Raw genomic sequence first — 25,491 nt, 5'->3', positions numbered from 1 at the left:
GTTCAGTGTCTCTGGGTGAGGGCAATTTATTTCCCCAAGAATTTTCTTTTTATAGATTATAAAAAATATTATATAATCATTGCTACAATGTAAAACCATATTTACATATATCGATTTAGGAGCTAATCCAGCTAAAGGGTGGTAATACCCACCTGGAAAACTTTTTCCTGCTGCAGAGAGAAAAATGTAAAATGCACAACCTAATGTAGAGTTGTGATGGGCTGCGGCTGTGAAGATACATGTGTAGGTCTGCTCTGCTCTACTATACAAGACACTGCAGGATATGTCTAATACATATGTGGAATATAAAATCACAAAAGAACACAAAGTAAAAAATAAACTAATTAAATAATGTCACATGTTAATAATATAGGCATTAATGATAAAACATTAAAAAATAAAAAAAGGTTTATTTTGTTTTTTCCTCCACATAAAATATATTTATTAGTATGTCATAAATGTCTATTGTACATAAAATAAATTTTTACAGCTGCTCCTGATTGCAAAACACATCATAATAGCATGCATACACCCCACATCACTAATAATTAGTACTTTTCAGATGCAAAAGCTTGAATCTGATGCTACTGTGTGCATTCGAGATTGCCATTCCCTTACTGTACACTGACTACGGGCAAACACCCTTTCCCAGTCCTGTTTCCTTCCTTAAATCATAGGCTGTAGTAAGTGTCCTTTGCGCTTGAAGATGATTTTCTTTGGTGTATGGTCCGGTTCTGGGCAATTTTAGAGTGATTTTGCAGATTGTACGAACAAAATCGCAGTTTATGAATCAGGCCCAATATGTGTACAACATGCAAGAGCATGTGGTATTTACCATGTTTTCCAAACATTTACATGTGTACCCCTTGCAGTGCAACATGGATTCTAAACTGCAAATTATGAATCCAGACAAAATGTGCACCTACCTCCAATTCAAGCCCATAACGTGATTTCCACATACAGGGACTCATTTAGATTTAGTAGTAAATCCAGATAGAAGGTGCTATTTTGCAATTTGGCAACACCATATTGCACTGTAGTGGGCGGTGTGGTTGCACTGCAGTAGGGGAAAATTAAATAGCACAGATTTAGAGATAGAAAGCAGTTTCGGCCTAACTCAGCTCTAAATTGCAGTGTAAAAATAAAGCTGCACAGTATTTGTGTGCTACATTGCAAAAGCAGGCAGCACGGTGGCTTAGTGGTTAGCACTTCTGCCTCACAACACTGGGTTCATGAGTTCAATTCCCTACCATAGCCTTATCTGTGAGGAGTTTGTATGTTCTCCCTGTGTTTACGTGGGTTTCCTCTGGGTGCTCCGGTTTCCTCCCACACTCCAAAAACATACTGATAGGTCAATTGACTGCTAACAAATTGACCCTAGTCTGTGTGCGTTAGGGAATTTAGACTGTAAGATCCAATGGGGCAGGGACTGTTGTGAATGAGTTCTCTGTAGAGCGCTGCTGATTTAGTGGCGCTATATATATAAATGGTGATGATGATATAAAAATATTGCATTTTCAACCCTTGTGTTGTTTGTGTAGATGCAAAATTGCATCATTTAGCTTGATTAGCTCCAAGCATTAAATGAGTCCCATTATATTATTTTATAATCTTTTAATATTTTATAACATAAATTTCAGATCACAGAGATCATTCAGATATTCCTCATTGTGAAGATCATATATTAAGGCTTTTTCATAAGATTCAATTGCTTCTGAGGTTTTCCCATTTTTCTTATAGATAAATCCAAGCAAACCATATCCCAGGGCATCACTAGGGTCACTCTGAATCTTCCTTTCTGCTAGGCTTTTTAATGCATTCTCACAGCTTTTTCTGTATTGGCTAGGTTTAGCTATCTGGAAACCTTTTTTATACTGTTTTATAGCTTCACTTTCGGATTTCTTGATATGTTCTTGAAAATGCCCATAATCTAAGTGAATCTGCTGTAGCTCTACATCTGTAATATTGGTGAATGTCAAAATCATTTTAAACGTATCTTCTGCTTTTTGGTATTCCGCTGCTTTACTGTACATATTTGCTAAGTTTTGTCCATACATAAAGCATTTCTCGTATTCTAGCGCTTTTTCAAAGTGAAATATGACTTTTTCAATTACTTCCTTTCTTATATTCTTCTTATTCATCTTTTGTTTGTAGCATAGTCCTATTTGGTGATGTAGAAATGCAGAAGTTGGCATAAGGTCTACTGCAGTTTTCAGGACACGCAGAGCTTCATCCACCAGCTTAGCCTTTCTATAAAACTTGGCAACATAGCGAAGAACGTAAGGAAGGTTTGGAGCTTGTTCTAGAGCTTCTTCAACATATTTTCTGCCCTCATCAGCTCTTTTTAGGTCCTGTAGCTTCAATGCAAGAAGTGCCTTCAGCACGGCATCATTTGGATCTAGCTCTATAGCACGTTTCAACAACGGTAATGACCTACATTGTGCAGCAGGCCACTTTTTGCCTTTGAATGTTTCCAATCGATAAACTGCTGTTGCGTAACCAGTGTTCCACTCAGGATCTTCTGGGTCTAGCTCAAGAGCCTTCTCAAAACATTCTTTAGCTTTTTTGTAATATGGCCTACAAAATGTTAACAATGACCACCCTTGTTCCCCATAAATATCAGCTATGTCTTGTCTGTCATCTAACAACAGTTGTAATCCACTATTAATTTGTTCTATTTTGTCTATGTAGTTCTGAGAATCTTCATATCGTTTTAAGTGATAGTGCACCCAGGCGTAGTTACCAAATGTCACAAGAAACGAGACAGGTATCCCATTTGGATTATTCTCTTTAATCTTTTCTTCAGCATCCTCTAAGTTGGAAACAGCTTTTGCATAGTCCCCTTTAAGGTGCATTACATAGGCCAGTAGATTGTACACCATGTATTTGTTTTTGGTGGCCAGAAATGTCAGCTGGTTGTACAATCTTTCTTCTAGTCCATCAATATCAGCGTCTTTTTCCAGAAGCCCCCAGGTGAAATGACATTTTAGCTGTAACAGGCGTGATTTCAAGGCAATCTCTGGTTGCTCACTATAATAAGAAAACAAGAGAAGTGGTTTGTATTAGTAAATTGCTAAACTCAACCATGCCAGCAAATATAAATTACTTATCTAATATTGCTCGATAATAATAATAATAATAATAATAATAATAATAATAATAATTAATCCTTAATTTTCAAAATTTTTGCTATGCAACATTTTAGGAGAATAAATTATGTTGTGTGTTCAGCACTCTACTTATATCGAGGATGCAGTTGAAAAGAGTTGAAAGAATATCCAAAACCTTCTGTTTGGAAGTTCCTAAGTGAAGCGCTTTTAGCTTAAAAAATACTGTCCAAAAGAAGATCAGGTGGAGAAGCAGCAAAATGACATCTGGATACAAACACAAATAGTAACAGAACACCTATTAATGCAGATGTGTATTCCAGCCTGTCAAAGCTTCAAAAAAGGAACTTAGTGATAATTTGACCAGGTTAGAAATCAGAGGTACAAGGGCTAGGAAGGTTTCTGTGTTGCTTACCATAGAGATGTGTACTTCATTGGAGGACTTTGTCAAATCATGTGACAAACGTGGTGTATCAAAATACAACCCCTATGTTGTTGCAAGACCTGGAGCAACAATCTCTATCAGAGAGTCTGACTGTCATCTTACCCTAACTAAACTGAAGAAGCATGTAGCCACACTGTGCAAAACAATGAACTTAACAGCATGGCAAGATCAATTTGCCAAGTTTATGAGACATGAGATTAAAGTACAGAGAGAACACTACATACTGTATGAAAACACTTTACAGCTAGCCAAAATCAGCCAATTGCTACAATCCATGGAAAGGGGAACTGATGAATACAAGGAAAAACTTCTCGAAGAGTTGGATCTTTCTACAGAACATAATTTAATTTCCTAGTGTTCAACCAGACTTCTCCTGCAGATAGATTGGAATGCAATTAAATATAGATATTATGGCCTGATTATCTTCAGAAATCTCTGCCTGTATCTTGTATGAAATTGCTCTGCGCATATTTAGAAACTGACTGTACACCAAAGAACACAATTGTATGCAATTCATGTCTGAATGCAAATGACAGATAATACTGCCTATAACTTGAAGGTCGAAATGGGGGAGGGAAGGGGCGGATGAACGTAGGGTTTACCGAGGGCATGCCCCCGCAAATGCGGCTGGTTCAAGCTTTGCGCATCTTGTACGTACGTGTTTTTTAGCTGTATGACTTGCATCAGCTACAGGGCAGGTGTAAGTGCCGACAGAAAGTGATGACACGTATGTGTGCCACCAGGGCTGGCTGGCAGAGTTTAGCCCGGGGGGCAAGCACATAACACTGGCCCATAAGTAGCAGCCCATCCTTAAAGGGTAGTTTATTTACTAAACTGCGGGTTTGAAAAAGTGGATATGTTGCCTATAGCAACCAATCAGATTCTAGCTCTCATTTTGTAGAATGTACTAAACAAATGATAACAAGAATCTAATTGGTTGCTATAGGCAACATCACCACTTTTTCAAACCCGCAGTTTAGTAAATATAGCCCCTGCTCTCTCCTACCTGTTCTTGTCACTTTCACCACCTGTGGCTGCTGGTGTTTTTAGATCAGTTGCTGCTTGTCTGGATCCTGGAATGTTGAGGGTCCAATTTGGTAAAAAAAAAAATGGGTACATGAAATTTAGAAAACTCCAACCAGCCCCGGTGTTAAATCAAAATAGCACCCATGTTTTATAATTAGGTCTCCCTCCAGCCAAAATATTAAAATAATAGTATTCCCTTTTGATGAATAAATCTATTTCCCTCCAACTAGCCCCGACATTAAATAGCATAAACATTTAATAAATAAACCTATTTCCCTCCCTCTAAACAACCCATCAATAAATTAAATAGCATTTACGTTTAATAAATATAAAAATTTCCCACAACAATCCCAGGCATTAAATAATTCATAATCACATTTAATAAAATAGACCTAATTTTCCCCAAACAGCCCCACAATCAATTAATAGCTCCCAAACCACCCCAGCATTAAAGTAAAGGTCCAATCACTCCATCTTAAATTCATAGGCCCCAGTATTAAATTAAATTAATTTGCCCCACCATCACCCCACACATAAAACAGCACAATAATTACCCCCCACCTGCATTCCACAGCTAAATTAAGACCCCCTCCCTCACACACACACACTATATTCATTTACTGGCTCCCTCACACACACATTAATTTAGTATACTGGCCCCCTCTCACACACTACATTCATTTAGTGCCCCCCCCCCACACACACTACATTCATTTAGTGACCCTCACACACACTACATTCATTTAGTGACCCTCACACACACACTACATTCATATACTGACACACGCGCACATTTAGTATACTGACACACACATTAATTTAGTATACTTATACTATACTACTTACCTAGCTCCATCCGCCCGCACGCTGTGTAGTCTCTTTACACATTTTTTTAAATCACATATTTTTAATGATTATAGTATTATGAGTTGATAAATTCTTTCATAAACTTTTTTGTTGTTGCATGCGCTCCGATGGGACTTGATATTGCACATAGGTAAGAGTGTATCCCGGAGGGGAGATCTCCAAAGTTGGCAAGTGTGTTTTTAACCCTCTCCTCACTTCCCTTCCCTGTCCTCCCCATTGGCATTGCTGCATAAAGGGTTTAACATTGCTGCATAAAGGGGTTATCTTTGCTGATATTGAGGAACATTGCTGATATGGGTACATATATATGAGGACTATATGGAGGTTATATATTTAGACTGTGATGTATTAGGTTATATATGGAGCATATAGTTTGCAAGGGTTGCATATGTGGAGGAATATAGAAGAATATTGTTACATATGTGGAGTAATATAGGCGTTTGTGCTTTGTGAAATAGCATATGGAGTAATGATAGTGGTTTGTGGTATGGAGTTTGTTAGATAGCATATGGAATTATAATAATGTACTGATTGTAATTAGAGTAATTATAGTGGTACTGTGAGTTTGTGTTTGGAGCATATAGACTATGGAGTTTGTGAGATAGCATATAGAGTTTGTGGCTGTGCAGAATGAGAGTTGTATTTGGAATTGTAATTGAATATGGGATACATACACATATATGCACATACATGGTTAAAGTACTTATACACATATACAAAACAAATAAAGGAAACATGATGATTTATTGTACCATCTGTGACACTTTTTTTTATATTTTATATAAGATTGTTATTTAAGAATATGTTAAAAAGAATATATATAACATCTCAAACGTAAATACACCCATGTGTAATCTTTCCTGATATTATATATAGTCTATCTTTATATAATTCCTGTGATATATAGTGTCAGAGCCGTAACTTAGAATTCTAGCGCCTGGGGCGAAAAAGACAAATGCCGCCCCCCTAGCCCTCAATTTTAACCAAATGAACCTAAAATATTCCTAAATTGCGCCCCCCTTCAGCGTTGCGCCCTGGGCGGTCGCCCCTGTCGCACAGCCCTAATTACGGCCCTGTATATTGTATATGGCTATATATTGATACTGTATGAATGCATAGAAGTGTCTGGAAGTAGATTATATGTATTGTGTGTAAGATTGTAAGTCCCACATCTAGGATACTTGCTATAATTTGTATGTGAAAAGTATATAGTGATACATACAACTAACACAAATAGTTAATTCAATGAATAGTATTTCTTGGGTACACTGGAAATTATTTTTGCGAGTGGTTAGTTAATGAGATAAGGTATTAACTGGTCATTAATATATTTGCCTGGCTATTAGCCTCTCTGTGACATTAGCATGTCCTTTTACACTGAATAACTTGCATCTGTAGTGCTAGACAGTCAATCACTAGAAGTGCCTGTTTTCAATGTAATTCTTTATTGCTTCCAGACAAATGACATATGTGCATTTAAAAGTAGCTAAATAAAAAAAATTCTAAAATATTATTAATACTCATAATCTGGGAAATTGTGAACACGATTGTTTATATTTAGCATACCTCATTCTGTCAAGTTCTCTGTCACCCCAATCTCAGCTCTGTAGTTTGATAGCGTGCAGCTTCTATTCGTTATGAAACTGAACTGCTTTCTATTGCATTGCTTTTATAGTTTTTTTATGGATAGCATTAAAGTAAGGATTACAGGAAGAATCGAAACTCAGGGAACATGACCAGTGAAACAAACACTATAAAGGTGGAGTAAAGAATGAAAGAGAAACAATAGGGGAGGAGTAAAGACAGAAACGAAATTCAGGGAACATGACCAGTGAAACAGAAACAATAAAGGAGGAGTAAAGAATGAAACAAAACTCAGGGATCATGACAAGCAAAAACAGACACAATAGGGGAGGAGTAAAGACAGAAACAAAATCCAGGGAATATGACCAGAGAAACAGGAACAGTGTGAGAGTTCTTTAAAACTAAGTGGTCTGTTTTCTCTGGTGTATGGCCATTGCATCAATCTACACAATGTATCGATTGGTTACATGGTGGTTCCCAAACTGTGCAGCTGCTCCCTGTAGTGCTGTGTCAATCTCACAGGGGTGCCCCGACCAGGGCTGATGATAAGCATGGCGGGAGGACTACTTGGTAATTATTTTGGCTTAGGGGTGCCTTGAAAAAATTACGGAGACTCTAAGGGTGCATTGAATTGAGAAAATTTGGGAACCACTGGGTTAACACATAAAAAATCTGAGATTTCTCCTGCCTTAACCTACTTTGTGCTGTTTAACGAAGTCTCCATAAACATCTATGATGTCTGCGAATCAACTCAATTTAACAAGCAATGGAAAAGTTAACTTTTAGTCGCTTGTCTTTAAAAGCTAACTAGCAATACAAAATTATAGCTTTCAGCGCCGATGTAGGAAAACATGCTGTCGACAGTCCGATTGTTCAGTATGTCGACATCATTAAAATGGTGACATTGTGAGTGTCAACAGTTGCTAAAGTCGACATTCGAACGGCAATGGCACAGACAGCCAGCGGCTCGCTGGCACACCACAGCACACTACACATAATAATAAAATGTTAATACATTAAAACAAAAAAAGCAAAATCGGTGGGACAAAAAGTGTGGAATCCCCCCGATATTGTAAATACTAGCTCTAGCTTCACTAGCTGGGGCTGCTGGTACTATAGCAGGGGAACCTGCAGCGTGGGGGCCCCCTGCTATGATGACATCCATCCTCAGGCTGGTCTGCATGGGGCTGTATTTCCTAGGGAGATGGGATCAGCAGAAAAAAACAGACTGCCCCCTAGGGGTATCCAGCACCGTGCTGAAAGCACTAGGGCTTTTCCCACACCCCTGGGCGGTGGATGTGGCGTAATAAAAATGTATTTGTTAGTGAAAGACACCATTTTTGCTTGATGAACTACAGGTCCCAGCAAGTCCAGGCTGCCATTAACAGTTTAGGCATGCTGGTGCTTGTAATAACCTCTAACCCCTCGAATAACTAGACCTTGAAGATATACATTTTGTTGAATACTAAGTGGTTATAGGTATACATTGTTATGTCTGCTTCCCACTCTGTACTCCTCTTAGTTTTCCCTTATTTATTTCTGTACCCTCCCACTCCTAAATATTCAAATTCTAATAAAAACTATTGATGTTAAAAGAATAGAGCTAGTGACAAGGATAGGACTAGGACAGGGCTAGGGTTAGGGATATTATTGTCATCCTAATAAATAATACTGTCTACATTTCAATTGTCTAACTCGGCGGTTCCCAAACTGTGCGCCGCGGCTCCCAGGGATGCCGCGGCGCTGTCACTGGGGTGCCGCCGGCCAGACATAGAAAAAAGAAAGAAAACAGGAACTTACCAATCCGCCGGGCGCCGGGACCTAGCAGACTCCCCTCTCCCGCAGCTGTCACTGAATATCGACGTCAGTGACAAGCTGCGGGAGAGAGGAGGCTGCTGGGTCCCGGCGCCCGACGGATTGGTAAGTTCCTGTTTTCTTTCTTTTTTCTATGGCTGGCGCCTTGCACAGGGCAGAGTGAGGGGGACAGATGGCAGAGGAGGGGGACAGATGGCAGAGTGAGGGGGACATATGGCAGAGTGAGGGGGACAGATGGCAGAGGAGGGGGACAGAGGGCAGAGGAGGGGGACAGAGAGCAGAGGAGGGGGACAGAGGGCAGAGGAGGGGGGCAGAGGGCAGAGGAGGGGGACAGAGGGCAGAGGAGGGGGACAGAGGAGGGGACAGCGTGACAGAGGGCAGAGGAGGGGACAGCGTGAGAGAGGGCAGAGGGGGCAACGTGAGAGAGGGCAGTGTGCCTGGATGCAGAGGGGGCAGTGTGCCTGGATGCAGAGGGGGCAGTGTGCCTGGATGCAGAGGGGGCAGAGTGTCTGAATGCAGAGGGGCATTTTTGCATACAACTAAATAAGTATTTCTGTCGTGACCTAAATACTTATTACAATTTTTTGACCCAACTACTTCTAAAACAGAACTGCTCAGTAATTATTTTGGAGGGGTGCCTTGAAAAAATTTGGAGACTCTAAGGGTGCTGCGAACTGAAAAAGTTTGGGAACCACTGGTCTAACTAATACATACTGTTGATGTCATTAATGTTGATTGTTTTCAAACCCTGACTTTAGGGTGCCTACCATATTATGTTGATCATGTAACTGTCGAACATATGTACGAACGTCTATCATCATCTGTTAAATGTCTACTGACGCTGCTGCTGTTCGTAAAATGATATTGCCACTGCTGTCCCTCTCTAATGTGTCACACATGCTGCCTAACAGTCACCTACATGATGTATCTTCTTTTTTAAAATTAAAATGTAATTGATGAGGACATCTATGATGAGAATGATGATGAGGGTGATGATATTGTCATTTGTCACCATTGCAAAAGATGACCACTGTTATCCAAATGCCCATACATTAGTAAATTGTTAAAATCCTTATCTCTTCTTATCTTGAAATCTCCGTTACTGGACACTGGTTTTACTGTATATTGTGTTCCTGATTTCAGATCCTGGGTTTAAGTGATTTTGCTTCCAGTGTGCATTAAGTCCCTGCTCTGTTCCTGGCATACACTGCAATCTCCACTGGCACATGCAGAGTTGTCTTGCGTTCCTGACTTATTCTGTATTAAGTCCAACATGCGCATTCTCCAGCTTCCAGTAAGCACCCTTACCTGTGGCCTGCATCACTTTCAGTTGCCCGCCTGCATCAACTGCAATTGTTTATGGTAATTTCATTCTCTGTCTCTACTATGACTTTTCGCCCCTGGTCCTCACTTTTCTGGGCCTTTCGACCATCCCTGATTTCTCATTTCTAAGATCCATGTATATGGGAACGCTTTTCCTTGTCCGTGGCACACTGTTAAAAGACAGTTCTGTTTCTATAGCACACTCCAATCCTGAGATTCCGCTCTGGCCTGAGGACATCCCAACCACTGCAATATTAATTCCTGTAGGTCTAGCTATTAGGACCCCCTGTACTTCTACATACAGGAGCAACATGATTACAATAAAAGCTAACTGTATAAAAACAGTTGCAATATGAAATAAAGCATCCACAATAATACATATATTATGGGACACATATATTGCTCCAAACATACGCAGCAAATGACATGCATGAGCGAGTGCATCTCAAGATGCATCCAGCAGTACATCACTAGTGTATTCATCAGATTTATGCCAGGAGTAAATTTATGCATCACAATAATGATAGCATAGAGATGTACCTTGACCGTGTTAGTAGTAAAGTTGCATTACTCACCATATACACACCGGAGAATAGTGTCCAGACAGTTATTAATAAATCAAAAGCAGCTATCTAATGCTGCTAATCATTATCATATTCATTGCATCTCTTTGAATCAGCACCCGCAAAGATGTGCCTCGTGTTATGAGTATATGCGTCTGTGTGCAGGTCTACCTCAGTCGCAAATACGTGAGCACACCATTACTGTATTTGATCTAGACTGATCCGCCCCCTCCTTTTCCTGTTCTGCTTTTCCAGTATTCCTGAAGAAATACAGCACCTTTGCAGGAAAAATGCTCAGGATAAAGTTCATAGATGACAGACATTTTGCATTCACTAAAAACCATAGCCCTCCCAACCCTTACCTCATAATATGTTTCTTTTGTCAAAAATTTAAATAACTTATATATACATCAAAAGAAAAACACATAGCCCTGTGTCTGCAGGGACTGAGAACATACACTGACTACAGTGTTAATTCAGAAGATGATCAAGTGTAGCTCTAAAACGGAATAGCCTCAGGAAATAAAATATAGGTACTTATGTACACAATAAGTAAGTCACTACAACAAGTGGTGGTCAAGACACAGGTGGTAACAAAACAACTGGAAGTGATATCCAGGACACAGTAAAACTAAGCTAAGACTAACACTACAGAGCTAATAACATATTTTGGCATTTACCAATTGTAATAGCGTAAATTGGGCATTAAGATGATTGAATTGATTAATGTTGCAGCTGAGTTATTGTATGCTAACCAACAATTAACAAGTAAAACCATTGACCTTGATTATCATTTTGCTTAATGATCACACTAAGGTGACCAAATATAATTAGCTTGATGTAGCTCACAGTAACTATGTGTCCTAAAATGGGATAAACTCTGAAAAGGAGAGACTAAATTACTCTGCTGTGTTTTGGTTGTTTCTAAATTCTTGTGCTCTACCTATGATATTTTTATGTATAGATAGATTCAGTTGTATGTTCTCAGCTGCAGAAGAGAGTGCCCATTATCAATTTATGGCACAGGTTGTAAATGTGAAATTTCTTAGAATCTCTTTTTAAGCTTTTATCAATATCCATCAATAATATCCAACAACAGACCTCTCGCATTCATTGTGGTTCTGTGATATCACAGGATATCTCAACCGTGAGACAGGAGACTGAGCAGCTTGGATACGTATGAGTGAAGGGAAAAATATCATATTTTGTCAAATATCATACTTTCATTCATGTCTTACATGTCTTATATGTAAATGAAATTAAACTTATGATCTGATATGGAGGTAATATCATCTTTGTAGGACATTCTGGTAAGTAGTTAGGCAATGATAAAGAATCCATGACTAGAAATGTGTTTTGAAAATTCATAAATGTTCCTTTGCAGTTACACAGGGTTTTTGGTACTGACTGCATAGGTGGCATAGGTGCTGGACAGTGACACACATATAGAGCTACATTTGTAAATCATACATTGTTTACTATTTATACACATAGTATATATATATATATATATATATATATATATATATATATATATATATATATATATATATATATATATATATATATATATATATATTCTGCCTTGGGACAAAGTTAATTTTTTTTGCATAGCTACCATATCCACAGAATGGAAATTCTTCTTTTTATGTTCCCAGCAAGTAGCATCTATTCACAAAATGCTGTGTAGATAAAAACAATTTGTATTGTGTGAGAGTTGTAAATGTAAGATTAAAAAAAATGTGGATATATGTATACATTTAGTTGTTGAAATGTGGAAATCTACAGTATATCTATAAAAAACACAGACATAGTTCCAAATCTGTATATTTATATATCAATAATGTTTGTGAGGGAATAAAACCAATATGTTCATATACTCTTCAACCTCAACAATCCCTTGCACAATGTTGAGTGTATATTTTGTTTGTAGTTTCAGCTTCAAGAATTTGAAAGACTTTGAAATGTATATCACAGTAGGTGTGGTTCAAATGTTTGTAATGTAGTTCATAGATATTGCCTTGAAAATGGGTACTAGGTACTTAAAGCAGAAATCACACATAGAAGTACAGTGCCATTAGAAAAGCACCATATGCTGTCCAAAGCATTACCTTTTTCACATTACACCATGGAAATTGAAATAAATGAAATGCATCCTTTACCAGCTGTATTTACACATTATAACACTCAGTTGTATTTACACATTATAACACTCTATATCAGAGTGAAAAAAACACTTACAAAAATTCTTAAAAATTAATATAATTCATTACTAAAATACCTGGTTTAGATAAGTGATCACACCCTTAGAGTAACCATTATGAACTTGCTCAGGTACAACCAATGATCTTCCAGATTACACAACAGGCTAATTGGCCACCACTTGACATCCATTGTGGTGGTTTTTATTTCTTCAGAACAAAAGTGACTGTTCCTTGAGGATTCCACTGCTAGTAGTACATGGTAATGCAAAGAAATCACCATGGCAGCAAAGATGCTTTTAAAAGTTGTGTAAAGGCACAAGTTAGGAGAAGGATACAAAAGGATTTCAAAGGCTTTTACTTTATCTCTTTCAAAGCATTATTGGAAAGTTAAAAGCATAATGCACCACCAACACCTTGCTTCGATCCGATCCTTCAATCCGGATGACAGAACCAGGAGGATATTGATCAGAGAAGCTACCAAGAGGCCAATGGCAACTTTGAAGGTCTTACACTTACAAGTCTTTATGGCTGAGATTGGCTGATGTCATGTGACAGCTATTTTACAAGTTTTACACAAAGCTGCCCTATATGACAGGATGACAAGAAAGAAGCCTCTTCTGAAAAAGTCTTGTTCACGCATTGCAAAAAAACAGTTGTAAGATTCTGATGCTATTATGCAATTGTATGTTCAGATGAGACCAAGATAGAAAGTTTTGGACTGAACTCTGATCACTATGTTTGGCGCAGACCAAACACAGCACACTACCTAAAACACACCATACCTACTATGAAGCATGGTGGTGGCAACATTATGTTGTAGGGGTGTTTTTCTTCATCTGGGTTTATATATACCAACATAAAAACAATGCAGTGGCTTAAGGATAGGAAGGTGACTGTCCTTGACTGGCCAAGTCAGATCCCTGACCTAAATCTAATCCGAAAATCTGTAGATGGACTTGAAGAGACCAGTCCATCAACGTTCACCATGAAATTGACTGAATTTGAACAATTCTGCAAAGGAAGAATGGGCAAATGTTCCCCAAACTAGGTGCACAAAGCTGGTAGAGACATATCCAAACAGACTGATGGCTGTAATTACAGCAAAAGGTGGCTCTACAAAGTAAACAAAAAATCAAAACAAGCACAAATAGATCCTATCTAATAAATACCACCATAGATTTAAAATATATAATAAAATTTATTTGTACAACCATTAATACATATATAAAGCAAAAAACATTTTTAAAAAAGAAAATATCAAAACATACTCCACCAAACCATTAATCCGGACTAATTTTGGTCATTAATTTTGTTTCCCTATAGTGCACATATAGGGGAAAAAAGACTATGGAATTTAATGGATACAATTGTGTCTTGTACTGTGGGCTAATCCAGTGATCTCTTATTATCAAAAATTCCGGATTATGCAATGAATTATTGTCTGTGAGACCTTTATACTTTTTTTCCCTATATGTGCACTATAGGTGACCTCAGCGAAATTTTAGATCAATTATTAGTCTGGATTAATGGTTTGGTATTTTCTTTCTAATTTTTTGCTTTATAAATATATTAATGGTTGTACAAATTAATTTTATTATATATTTTATATCTATGGTGGTATTTACTAGATAGGATCTATTTGCGCTTGCTTTTGTTTTTTTTATTTTCTTTCATTATAATTTAAGTTGATGCAAAACAACTTGTATAAATAAGCAGCAATTTTTTCCTAAGTATATTAATTGTTATTTGAATCAGTTTTGTATCTATACTATAAAAGTTATAGACTGCTATAGTCAGCGCCAGGTTTTTCTGCCCATTTGGGTTTAGAATTGTAGGGCTCTACAACATATTAAATCAGTGGACTGATCAAATTTCCAACTCTCTTATTCTAGTTTGTCATTTGTTATTAATTTTCAAAACTGTTGCCTTTGTTTATTAGTTGAGTGTTTTAAGGTGAAATGTGAAAAAAAGCTGTAAAAAGTTTGATTTCAATTATATAAATTTCCATGGTGTAATGAGGCAAAAGGTAATGATATCAAAACAGTATGATGAATTTCTATATGCATTGTACCTTTTAAGCATGCAAATCATTATCTTCCTTTTCAAAATCCCTCTGCAGGACAGACAAGTGTGGCTGCCATTCAAATGAACAGAACTGGATGCAGAGTTGTATGGAACTTCTCTGTAAATTATTGCTCAAAAATTTGCAACAAAAATATAATACTTTCAGTCCATATGCTAAATCGCGTGCATCTCAAGACATGTCCAGCTCTGCTTCTGTTGCATATAGTTTTATGGAAGGCATAACTTATATCCACATACCCATACACAATAGCAGGTAGTAAATGCAATAAAACTTTGTATATATTTGTTTTCATGGCGAAACACGCATTAGCTTTTAGGCTTCATATAATACAGTAGCTATAACCTACAGTGGATATAACCATCCTTCCATGAAATTTTTTTTTTTTTTTTTTTAAGTATGCACACAAAATCCTATATGCACAAGCACTGAACAAAGCACCCAGCAGCTTCAGAGAGGAATTCATAATCAGCCAATTACAAGCTGTTAGTTAGTGGTGGTGATAGTCATCAATGTGTATTTACTACCATCAAGTCTCTTCATGCACAAGCAGGTGCAAAAGGTAATTCGCGCAACTCTGCATAGATGTAGGTACATCCAGGTTTGTTTGTGGTGTGTGCAGAATGAAGAAATAAGCCAATGAATATGGTAAGTATTACCAAGTTTCTTTCTTTAGCCTGCCACAGTCATTTATGTTAAAAAATAAACACACCTATTTTTTTTTTGTTATGGAATTGTTGCTTTAACGAATAAAGATATTAAGTGATGAGTAAAAACAAAATATGTGCAAATTCAAACAGCAAAATATGAAAAACAATGCTGTCCCTAGCTACAATTAGGGATGAGCGCACTCGGATTTTTGAAATCCGAGCCCACCCGAACGTTGCGGATCCGAGTCGGATCTGAGACAGATCCGGGTATTGGCGCCAAATTCAAAAGTGAAACTGAGGCTCTGACTCATAATCCCGTTGTCGGATCTCGCGATACTCGGATCCTATAAATTCCCCGCTAGTCGCCGCCATCTTCACTCGGGCATTGATCAGGGTAGAGGGAGGGTGTGTTAGGTGGTCCTCTGTGCTGTTTAGTTCTGTGCTGTTTAGTTCTGTGCTGTTTAGTTCTGTGCTGTTTAGTTCTGTGCTGTTTAGTTCTGTGCTGTTTAGTGCTGTGCTGTTTAGTGCTGTGCTGTGCTGTGCTGTGCTGTGCTGTGCTGTGCTGTGCTGTGTTCTGCAGTATCAGTCCAGTGGTGCTGTGTGCTGTGCTCTGTCCTTCTGAGGTCAGTGGTGCTGCTGGGTCCTGTGCTGTGTCCTGTTCAGTCCAGTGGTGCTGTGTCCTGTGCTCTGTGCTTCTAAGGGCATAGTTATTTCCCCAATATTCCCCTGTGTTTAAAAAAATAAAAAAAAGTTTTTTTAAAAAATACCAAAAACTACTTTAATATTTTTTAATTACCACAAAATTTTCACAACCAATCCTGCAGTATAAGCCCATTGGTACTGCAATATTACCAAGTTCACACATTCAGCAGTAAAAGTCCAGTGGTACTGCAATATTACAAAGTTTACACATTCTGCAGTATCAGTCCAGTGGTGCTGTGTCCTGTGCTCTGTCCTGCTGAGTTCCGTAGCGCTGCTGGATCCTGTGCCGTGTCCTGTTCAGTCCAGTGGTGCTGTGTCCTGTGCTCTGTGCTTCTAAGGGCATAGTTTTTTCCCCATTATTCCCAAGTTTTTAAAAAATAAAAAAAAAGTAAAAAATAATAAAAAAATTTTAAAAAAAAAAATATATAATAATTATAACCAAATTTGCAAAACCAATCCAGCATTATAAGTCCATTGGTACTGCAATATTACCAAGTTCACACATTCTGCAGTATCAGTCCAGTGGTGCTGTGTCCTGTGCTCTGTCCTGCTGAGTTCCGTAGTGCTGCTGGGTCCTGTGCCGTGTCCTGTTCAGTCCAGTGGTGCTGTGTCCTGTGCTCTGTGCTTCTAAGGGCATAGTTATTTCCCCACTATTCCCAAGTTTTTTAAAAATAAAAAAAAAGTAAAAAAAAATAAAAAATTAAAAAAAATAAATAAATATAATAATTATAACCAAATTTGCAAAACCAATCCAGCATTATAAGTCCATTGGTACTGCAATATTACCAAGTTCACACATTCTGCAGTATCAGTCCAGTGGTGCTGTGTCCTGTGCTCTGTCCTGCTGAGTTCCGTAGTGCTGCTGGGTCCTGTGCCGTGTCCTGTTCAGTCCAGTGGTGCTGTGTCCTGTGCTCTGTGCTTCTAAGGGCATAGTTATTTCCCCACTATTCCCAAGTTTTTTAAAAATAAGAAAAAAGTAAAAAAAAAAAAAAAATAAAAAAAAAAAAAAATATATAATAATTATAACCAAATTTGCAAAACCAATCCAGCAGTATAAGTCCATTGGTACTGCAATATTACCAAGTTCACACATTCTGCAGTATCTTGTGCTACATATAATGGAGACCAAAAATTTGGAGGATAAAGTAGGGAAAGATCAAGACCCACTTCCTCCTAATGCTGAAGCTGCTGCCACTAGTCATGACATAGACGATGAAATGCCATCAACGTCGTCTTCCAAGCCCGATGCCCAATCTCGTAGTACCGGGCATGTAAAATCCAAAAAGCCCAAGTTAAGAAAAAGTAGCAAAAAGAGAAACTTAAAATCATCTGAGGAGAAACGTAAAGTTGCCAATATGCCATTTACGACACGGAGTGGCAAGGAACGGCTTAGGCCCTGGCCCGTGTTCATGACTAGTGGTTCAGCTTCACCCACGGATCTTAGCCCTCCTCCTCCTCCCCCCCCCTACAAAAAATTGAAGAGAGTTATGCTGTCAGCAACAAAACAGCAAACAACTCTGCCTTCTAAAGAGAAATTATCACAAATCCCCAAGGCGAGTCCAAGGGTGTTGGTGGTTGTCAAGCCTGACCTTCCCATCACTGTACGGGAAGAGGTGGCTCGGGAGGAGGCTATTGATGATGTAGCTGGCGCTGTGGAGGAACTTGATGATGAGGATGGTGATGTGGTTATTGTAAATGAGGCACCAGGGGGGGAAACAGCTGATGTCCATGGGATGAAAAAGCCCATCGTCATGCCTGGTCAGAAGACCAAAAAATGCACCTCTTCGGTCTGGAGTTATTTTTATCCAAATCCAGACAACCAATGTATGGCAATATGTAGCTTATGTAAAGCTCAAATAAGCAGGGGTAAGGATCTTGCCCACCTAGGAACATCCTCCCTTATACGTCACCTGAATAACCTTCATAGTTCAGTGGTTAGTTCAGGAACTGGGGCTAGGACCCTCATCGGTACAGGGACACCTAAATCCCGTGGTCCAGTTGGATACACACCAGCAACACCCTCCTCGTCAACTTCCTCCACAATCTCCATCAGATTCAGTCCTGCAGCCCAAGTCAGCAGCCAGACTGAGTCCTCCTCAATACGGGATTCATCCGAGGAATCCTGCAGCGGTACGCCTACTACTGCCACTGCTGCTGTTGCTGCTGTTAGTCGGTCATCTTCCCAGAGGGGAAGTCGTAAGACCGCTAAGTCTTTCACCAAACAATTGACCGTCCAACAGTCGTTTGCCATGACCACCAAATACGATAGTAGTCACCCTATTGCAAAGCGTATAACTGCGGCTGTAACTGCAATGTTGGTGTTAGACGTGCGCCCGGTGTCCGCCATCAGTGGAGTGGGATTTAGAGGGTTGATGGAGGTATTGTGTCCCCGGTACCAAATCCCCTCGAGATTCCACTTCACTAGGCAGGCGATACCAAAAATGTACAGAGAAGTACGATCAAGTGTCCTCAGTGCTCTTAAAAATGCGGTTGTACCCACTGTCCACTTAACCACGGACATGTGGACAAGTGGTTCTGGGCAAACGAAGGACTATATGACTGTGACAGCCCACTGGGTTGATGCATCCCCTTCCGCAGCAACAGCAACAGCTGCATCAGTAGCAGCATCTACAAAATGGCTGCTCATGCAAAGGCAGGCAACATTGTGCATTACAGGCTTTAATAAGAGGCACAACGCTGACAACATATTAGAGAAAATGAGGGAAATTATCTCCCAGTGGCTTACCCCACTTAGACTCTCATGGGGATTTGTGGTGTCAGACAATGTCAGTAACATTGTGCGGGCATTAAATATGGGCAATTTCCAGCACGTCCCATGTTTTGCCCACACCATTAATTTGGTGGTGCAGCATTACCTCAAGAGTGACAGGGGTGTGCAGGAGATGCTTGCGGTGGCCCGCAAAATTGCTGGACACTTTCGGCATTCAGCCAGTGCCTACCGCAGACTAGAGGCACATCAAAAAAGCTTGAACCTGCCCTGCCATCACCTCAAACAAGAGGTTGTGACGCGCTGGAACTCCACCCTCTATATGCTGCAGAGGATGGAGGAGCAGCAAAAGGCCATTCAGGCCTACACAGCCACCTACGACATAGGCAAAGGAGTGGGGATGCGCCTGAGTCAAGCGCAGTGGAGACTGATTTCCGTGTTGTGCAAGGTTCTGCAGCCATTTGAACTTGCCACACGAGAAGTCAGTTCCGACACTGCCAGCTTGAGTCAGGTCATTCCCCTGATCAGGCTGTTGCAGAAGCAGCTGGAGAAAGTGAGGGAGGAGCTGGTAAGCCATTGCGATTACAGCAAGCATGTAGCTCTTGTGGATGTAGCCCTTCGTACGCTTTGCCAGGATCCGAGGGTGGTCACTCTTTTAAAGTCAGAGGAATACATTCTGGCCACCGTGCTCGATCCTCGGTTTAAAGCGTATGTTGTGTCTCTGTTTCCGGCGGACACAAGTCTACAGCGGTGCAAAGACCTGCTGGTCAGGAGATTGTCCTCTGAAGAGGACCGTGACATGCCAACAGCTCCACCCTCATTTTCTTCCACATCTATGGCTGCGAGGAAAAAGCTCAGTTTTCCCAAAAGAGGCACTGGCGGGGATGCTGATAACATCTGGTCCGGACTGAAGGACCTGCCAACCATTGCAGACATGTCTACTCTCGCTGCATTGGATGCTGTGACAATAGAAAAAATTGTGGATGATTACTTTGCTGACACCATCCAAGTAGACATGTCAGACAGTCCATATTGTTACTGGCAGGAAAAAAAGGCAGTTTGGAAGCCCCTGTACAAACTGGCTCTATTTTACCTGAGTTGTCCCCCCTCCAGTGTGTACTCGGAAAGAGTTTTTAGTGCAGCGGGGAACCTGGTCAGTGAGCGGCGAAGGAGGTTGCTTCCTCACAACGTTGAAAAAATGATGTTTATAAAAATGAATAATCAATTCCTCAATGAAGTACAGCACTGCCCTCCAGATACTACAGAGGGACCTGTGGTTGTGGAGTCCAGCGGGGACGAATTGATAATGTGTGATGAGGAGGAAGTACACACTGTAGGGGGAGAGGAATCAGAGGTTGAGGATGAGGACGACATCTTGCCTCAGTAGAGCCTGTTTAGTCTGTACAGGGAGAGATGAATAGCTTTTTTGGTGTGGGGGCCCAAACAAACCAATCATTTCAGTCAAAGTTGTTTGGTAGGCCCTGTCGCTGAAATGATTTGTGTGTTAAAGTGTGCATGTCCTATTTCAACAGCAGACCTCTCAACTGCAGCTCATCCCTCCTCTGCGGGGATAATGTCTCCTGTGCTCTGACACGTCACTCTGTGTACTCTCAGCCTCAGGATCTGACACTACAGCTACCATGCCTCTTGTAGCAGCCCTCACTCCAGGGCCTCTTCCATGTGCAGTGTCCCCCTCTCTCTTGGGTTCACTATAGTGGCATGGAGTTCTCCCCCTCATCCAGGGCACACATTCCTTGCCCTGGCTCAGTCACCACGCTCAGACTTCCAGGCAATGCTGGGGGAGCCTGGGAGCTTCCACCCCAGGTCCCCAGCTACAACTCTCCTCTCCTGTGTCTTCTCTCTCTTTCTGACACTTTAAAGATCGTGCCTTTAAATGAAAAAGTCAGTCTTCATTGCACGACTATGTGCAAGTGCAACAGGGACATTTTTTTGGGTTTACAAAGTCAAACAATAACACTACGACCCTGTCTGTCTGGGGTCTGTCAATGACGAATTGTCTGGAGCATGTTTGGAGGAGGTATTGTGGCCCCGGTATCAAATTGGGTACCGGGGCCACCCCACTATGCAGTCCAGATACTTGTTTGGTGGAATTCCGACACGTGGAGGGTTTTTAAATTATATTGTGGCCTCGGTACCAAATTGTGTACCGGGGCCACCACACTACGCAGTCAAGATAGATAGATGCGTATTGCGTATCATAGATAAAGTACATTCAGTGGTGTGGGGCAAATTGAAAAATATTCCAAATGCACTGACATTATCAAAAACAAGAGGTTGTCACACGCTAAAACTCCAACATGTATATGATGGAGAGGATGGAGGAGCAGCCGTATGTGTAGTGTAATGCAGATCTGTTGAAGGTTTTTTATATATTTTATTGTGGTGCCCAGTGCCCACTCCTCTACGCAGTCCAGATACATTTATTGGTGCGAATCATAAAAGTTCAGGGTTTTTAATATATATTGTGGTGACCCACTCCTCTACGCAGTCCAGGTACATTTATTGGTGCGAATCATAAAAGTTCAGGGTTTTTAATATATATTGTGGTGACCCACTCCTCTACGCAGTCCAGGTACATTTATTGGTGCGAATCATAAAAGTTCAGGGTTTTTAATAGATATTGTGGTGACCCACTCCTCTACGCAGTCCAGGTACATTTATTGGTGCGAATCATAAAAGTTCAGGGTTTTTAATATATATTGTGGTGACCCACTCCTCTATGCAGTCCAGGTACAATTATTGGTGCGAATCATAAAAGTTCAGGGTTTTTAATAGATATTGTGGTGACCCACTCCTCTACGCAGTCCAGGTACATTTATTGGTGCGAATCATAAAAGTTCAGGGTTTTTAATATATATTGTGGTGACCCACTCCTCTACGCAGTCCAGGTACAATTATTGGTGCGAATCATAAAAGTTCAGGGTTTTTAAGATATTGTGGTGAGCCACTCCTCTACGCAGTCCAGGTACATTTATTGGTGCGAATCATAAAAGTTCAGGGTTTTTAATAGATATTGTGGTGACCCACTCCTCTACGCAGTCCAGGTACATTTATTGGTGCGAATCATAAAAGTTCAGGGTTTTTAATATATATTGTGGTGACCCACTCCTCTACGCAGTCCAGGTACAATTATTGGTGCGAATCATAAAAGTTCAGGGTTTTTAATAGATATTGTGGTGACCCACTCCTCTACGCAGTCCAGGTACATTTATTGGTGCGAATCATAAAAGTTCAGGGTTTTTAATAGATATTGTGGTGACCCACTCCTCTACGCAGTCCAGGTACATTTATTGGTGCGAATCATAAAAGTTCAGGGTTTTTAATATATATTGTGGTGACCCACTCCTCTACGCAGTCCAGGTACATTTATTGGTGCGAATCATAAAAGTTCAGGGTTTTTAATATATATTGTGGTGACCCACTCCTCTACGCAGTCCAGGTACATTTATTGGTGCGAATCATAAAAGTTCAGGGTTTTTAATATATATTGTGGTGACCCACTCCTCTACGCAGTCCAGGTACATTTATTGGTGCGAATCATAAAAGTTCAGGGTTTTTAATAGATATTGTGGTGACCCACTCCTCTACGCAGTCCAGGTACATTTATTGGTGCGAATCATAAAAGTTCAGGGTTTTTAATATATATTGTGGTGACCCACTCCTCTACGCAGTCCAGGTACAATTATTGGTGCGAATCATAAAAGTTCAGGGTTTTTAATAGATATTGTGGTGACCCACTCCTCTACGCAGTCCAGGTACATTTATTGGTGCGAATCATAAAAGTTCAGGGTTTTTAATATATATTGTGGTGACCCACTCCTCTACGCAGTCCAGGTACAATTATTGGTGCGAATCATAAAAGTTCAGGGTTTTTAAGATATTGTGGTGAGCCACTCCTCTACGCAGTCCAGGTACATTTATTGGTGCGAATCATAAAAGTTCAGGGTTTTTAATAGATATTGTGGTGACCCACTCCTCTACGCAGTCCAGGTACATTTATTGGTGCGAATCATAAAAGTTCAGGGTTTTTAATATATATTGTGGTGACCCACTCCTCTACGCAGTCCAGGTACAATTATTGGTGCGAATCATAAAAGTTCAGGGTTTTTAATAGATATTGTGGTGACCCACTCCTCTACGCAGTCCAGGTACATTTATTGGTGCGAATCATAAAAGTTCAGGGTTTTTAATAGATATTGTGGTGACCCACTCCTCTACGCAGTCCAGGTACATTTATTGGTGCGAATCATAAAAGTTCAGGGTTTTTAATATATATTGTGGTGACCCACTCCTCTACGCAGTCCAGGTACAATTATTGGTGCGAATCATAAAAGTTCAGGGTTTTTAAGATATTGTGGTGAGCCACTCCTCTACGCAGTCCAGGTACATTTATTGGTGCGAATCATAAAAGTTCAGGGTTTTTAATAGATATTGTGGTGACCCACTCCTCTACGCAGTCCAGGTACAATTATTGGTGCGAATCATAAAAGTTCAGGGTTTTTAATAGATATTGTGGTGACCCACTCCTCTACGCAGTCCAGAAAGATACCTTGTTGCAACGTTTTGGACTAATAACTATATTGTGAGGTGTTCAGAATACACTGTAAATTAGTGGAAATGCTTGTTATTGAATGTTATTGAGGTTAATAATAGCCTAGGAGTGAAAATAAGCCCAAAAACTTGATTTTTAAACTTTTTATGTTTTTTTCAAAACAAATCCGAATCCAATACCTTAAATCCGAACCGAGAGCTTTCGTCAAGTGTTTTGCGAGACAAATCCGAACCTCAAAAATAACGAAAATCCGGATCCAAAACACAAAACACGAGACCTCAAAAGTCGCCGGTGCACATCCCTAGCTACAATCACACTGTCCCCTTTGCCTGTGCTTTCCCCTCATTGACACACCGAGCATAAGCACATTTTAAAGCATCAAAGGTTCTCCTACACCAATAGCTAGTTTGTATTATATGTTAGGCAATGTGGCCTAAGGCACAAGACAGAGGGCGGCAAGGTTTTGCTCCTGATTTCCCCATAGAATGGTTTGGGTTAGGTCTTCTCTACTCTGCATCATATCTGAACCTCCTTCCCCAACCATGTTCTGTTTTTATGTGTGATTTGTATTTATTTATTTCAACTGTCTGGCACAGCGCAAATAATCAGTGATGAAGATAATGATGTGTTCAGATATGGAAATATTTTAAATATTTTATCTAAAATGCATGGGGAATGCATGTGTTTTAAACACAATCAGAGCAGCCAGGCAGCACACTGTCACTGCCGAGCGGACCTGCACATACTGTGCAGCCGCCGGCAGCCTTAGATATCGGAAAGGGGGCGGGGCCTAAATCGCCCCCCCCTATATCGCCCGGGGTATAGAAAATTCCTAGATCCGCCCCTGACATAGTTTCACTAGCAAGGATTTTGTGCTGTGCCCCCACTGTCTGACACTTTGTAGCAGTCACAGTTGGTGATCATGTTTAATATCCTCACCAAATATCAGCAATCATTTTCTGTTATATTTTTTTTTCAGAACTCTAAAGAACGAGTTTCCAGGTAATAGATCTCATCATATACCTTATGTCAGGTAAACTTTAATTCTGATTTTTTGGTGTATTAGGTTGCAAGTATTAGAGTTATGAAATGTACTGAGGACTGTTTGCACTGCAAAGTCTCAGGTAACTAGAAAAATCAATGTTGCTGCTCATAAAAAAATAAAGTTTGGGGATATGGCACAAAATACACTTCCTGCAAAGTTACATTTAGTAATAGTGAATATAATGATTCACTAAGGAATATAAGCCCTGTTGCATGCATTATTTTGCAAGTAGTATTTTGCGTGAAATTGCCCTGCGCATGCTCAGAAACGGACTTTACGCCAGTGCATGCAAGTACATTCAATTCATCTTCAAACGCAAATGACATTTATGTCAGCCGGCGATTTGAAGGGTGGATTGGTGGAGGGAAGGGGCGTGTGCACGTAAGCAATGTACAGTAGGGGAGAGCCAAGGTCAAGTATAAGCGCAGATTAATAGTGGTGATGGTCATGTATGTATGCTAGAACATGTGTTTGCAATTAAGAGCAACTGTAAAAATTCATTTTATGTACAGTAGACATTAATAACATAATAAATAATAACAATAAAAAAAATACAAAAAAATAACAGGTGTTAATGTACTCATTTGTTTCTGTGCATTCCGATATTACACATATGCATTGTGTGTATCCTGCAGTGTGTTGTATTTATCTGCATACTACAAGTGCCATATAGGCAGAATATACTTAAATCCGTATACAAAAAAAAGTTTATTCAGATCCGCTTTTACTTGAATACGGATGTGTCAGGTACTTGAGGCCTAGCCCTGGTAACAAGA

The 25,491-nt window shown here is 39.9% G+C and overlaps 1 protein-coding gene across 1 annotated transcript; it reads right to left on the bottom strand.

The window, feature by feature from the left end:
* Positions 1-390: 390 nt before the first annotated feature.
* On the bottom strand, positions 391-7,204 carry LOC142161123 (interferon-induced protein with tetratricopeptide repeats 5-like). Its single transcript, XM_075216410.1, has 2 exons — positions 7,012-7,204; positions 391-3,030 (listed from the first exon to the last, which is right to left on the bottom strand). The coding sequence occupies exons 1-2, from the start codon at positions 7,014-7,016 to the stop codon at positions 1,623-1,625; spliced, it is 1,413 nt and encodes a 470-aa protein (XP_075072511.1). The 5' UTR covers positions 7,017-7,204; the 3' UTR covers positions 391-1,622.
* Positions 7,205-25,491: the final 18,287 nt, after the last annotated feature.

The sequence above is a fragment of the Mixophyes fleayi genome, chromosome 6 (assembly GCF_038048845.1).
Source record: "Mixophyes fleayi isolate aMixFle1 chromosome 6, aMixFle1.hap1, whole genome shotgun sequence".
NCBI lineage: Eukaryota > Metazoa > Chordata > Amphibia > Anura > Limnodynastidae > Mixophyes > Mixophyes fleayi.
This window is presented reverse-complemented; position numbering and strand designations above follow the sequence as displayed.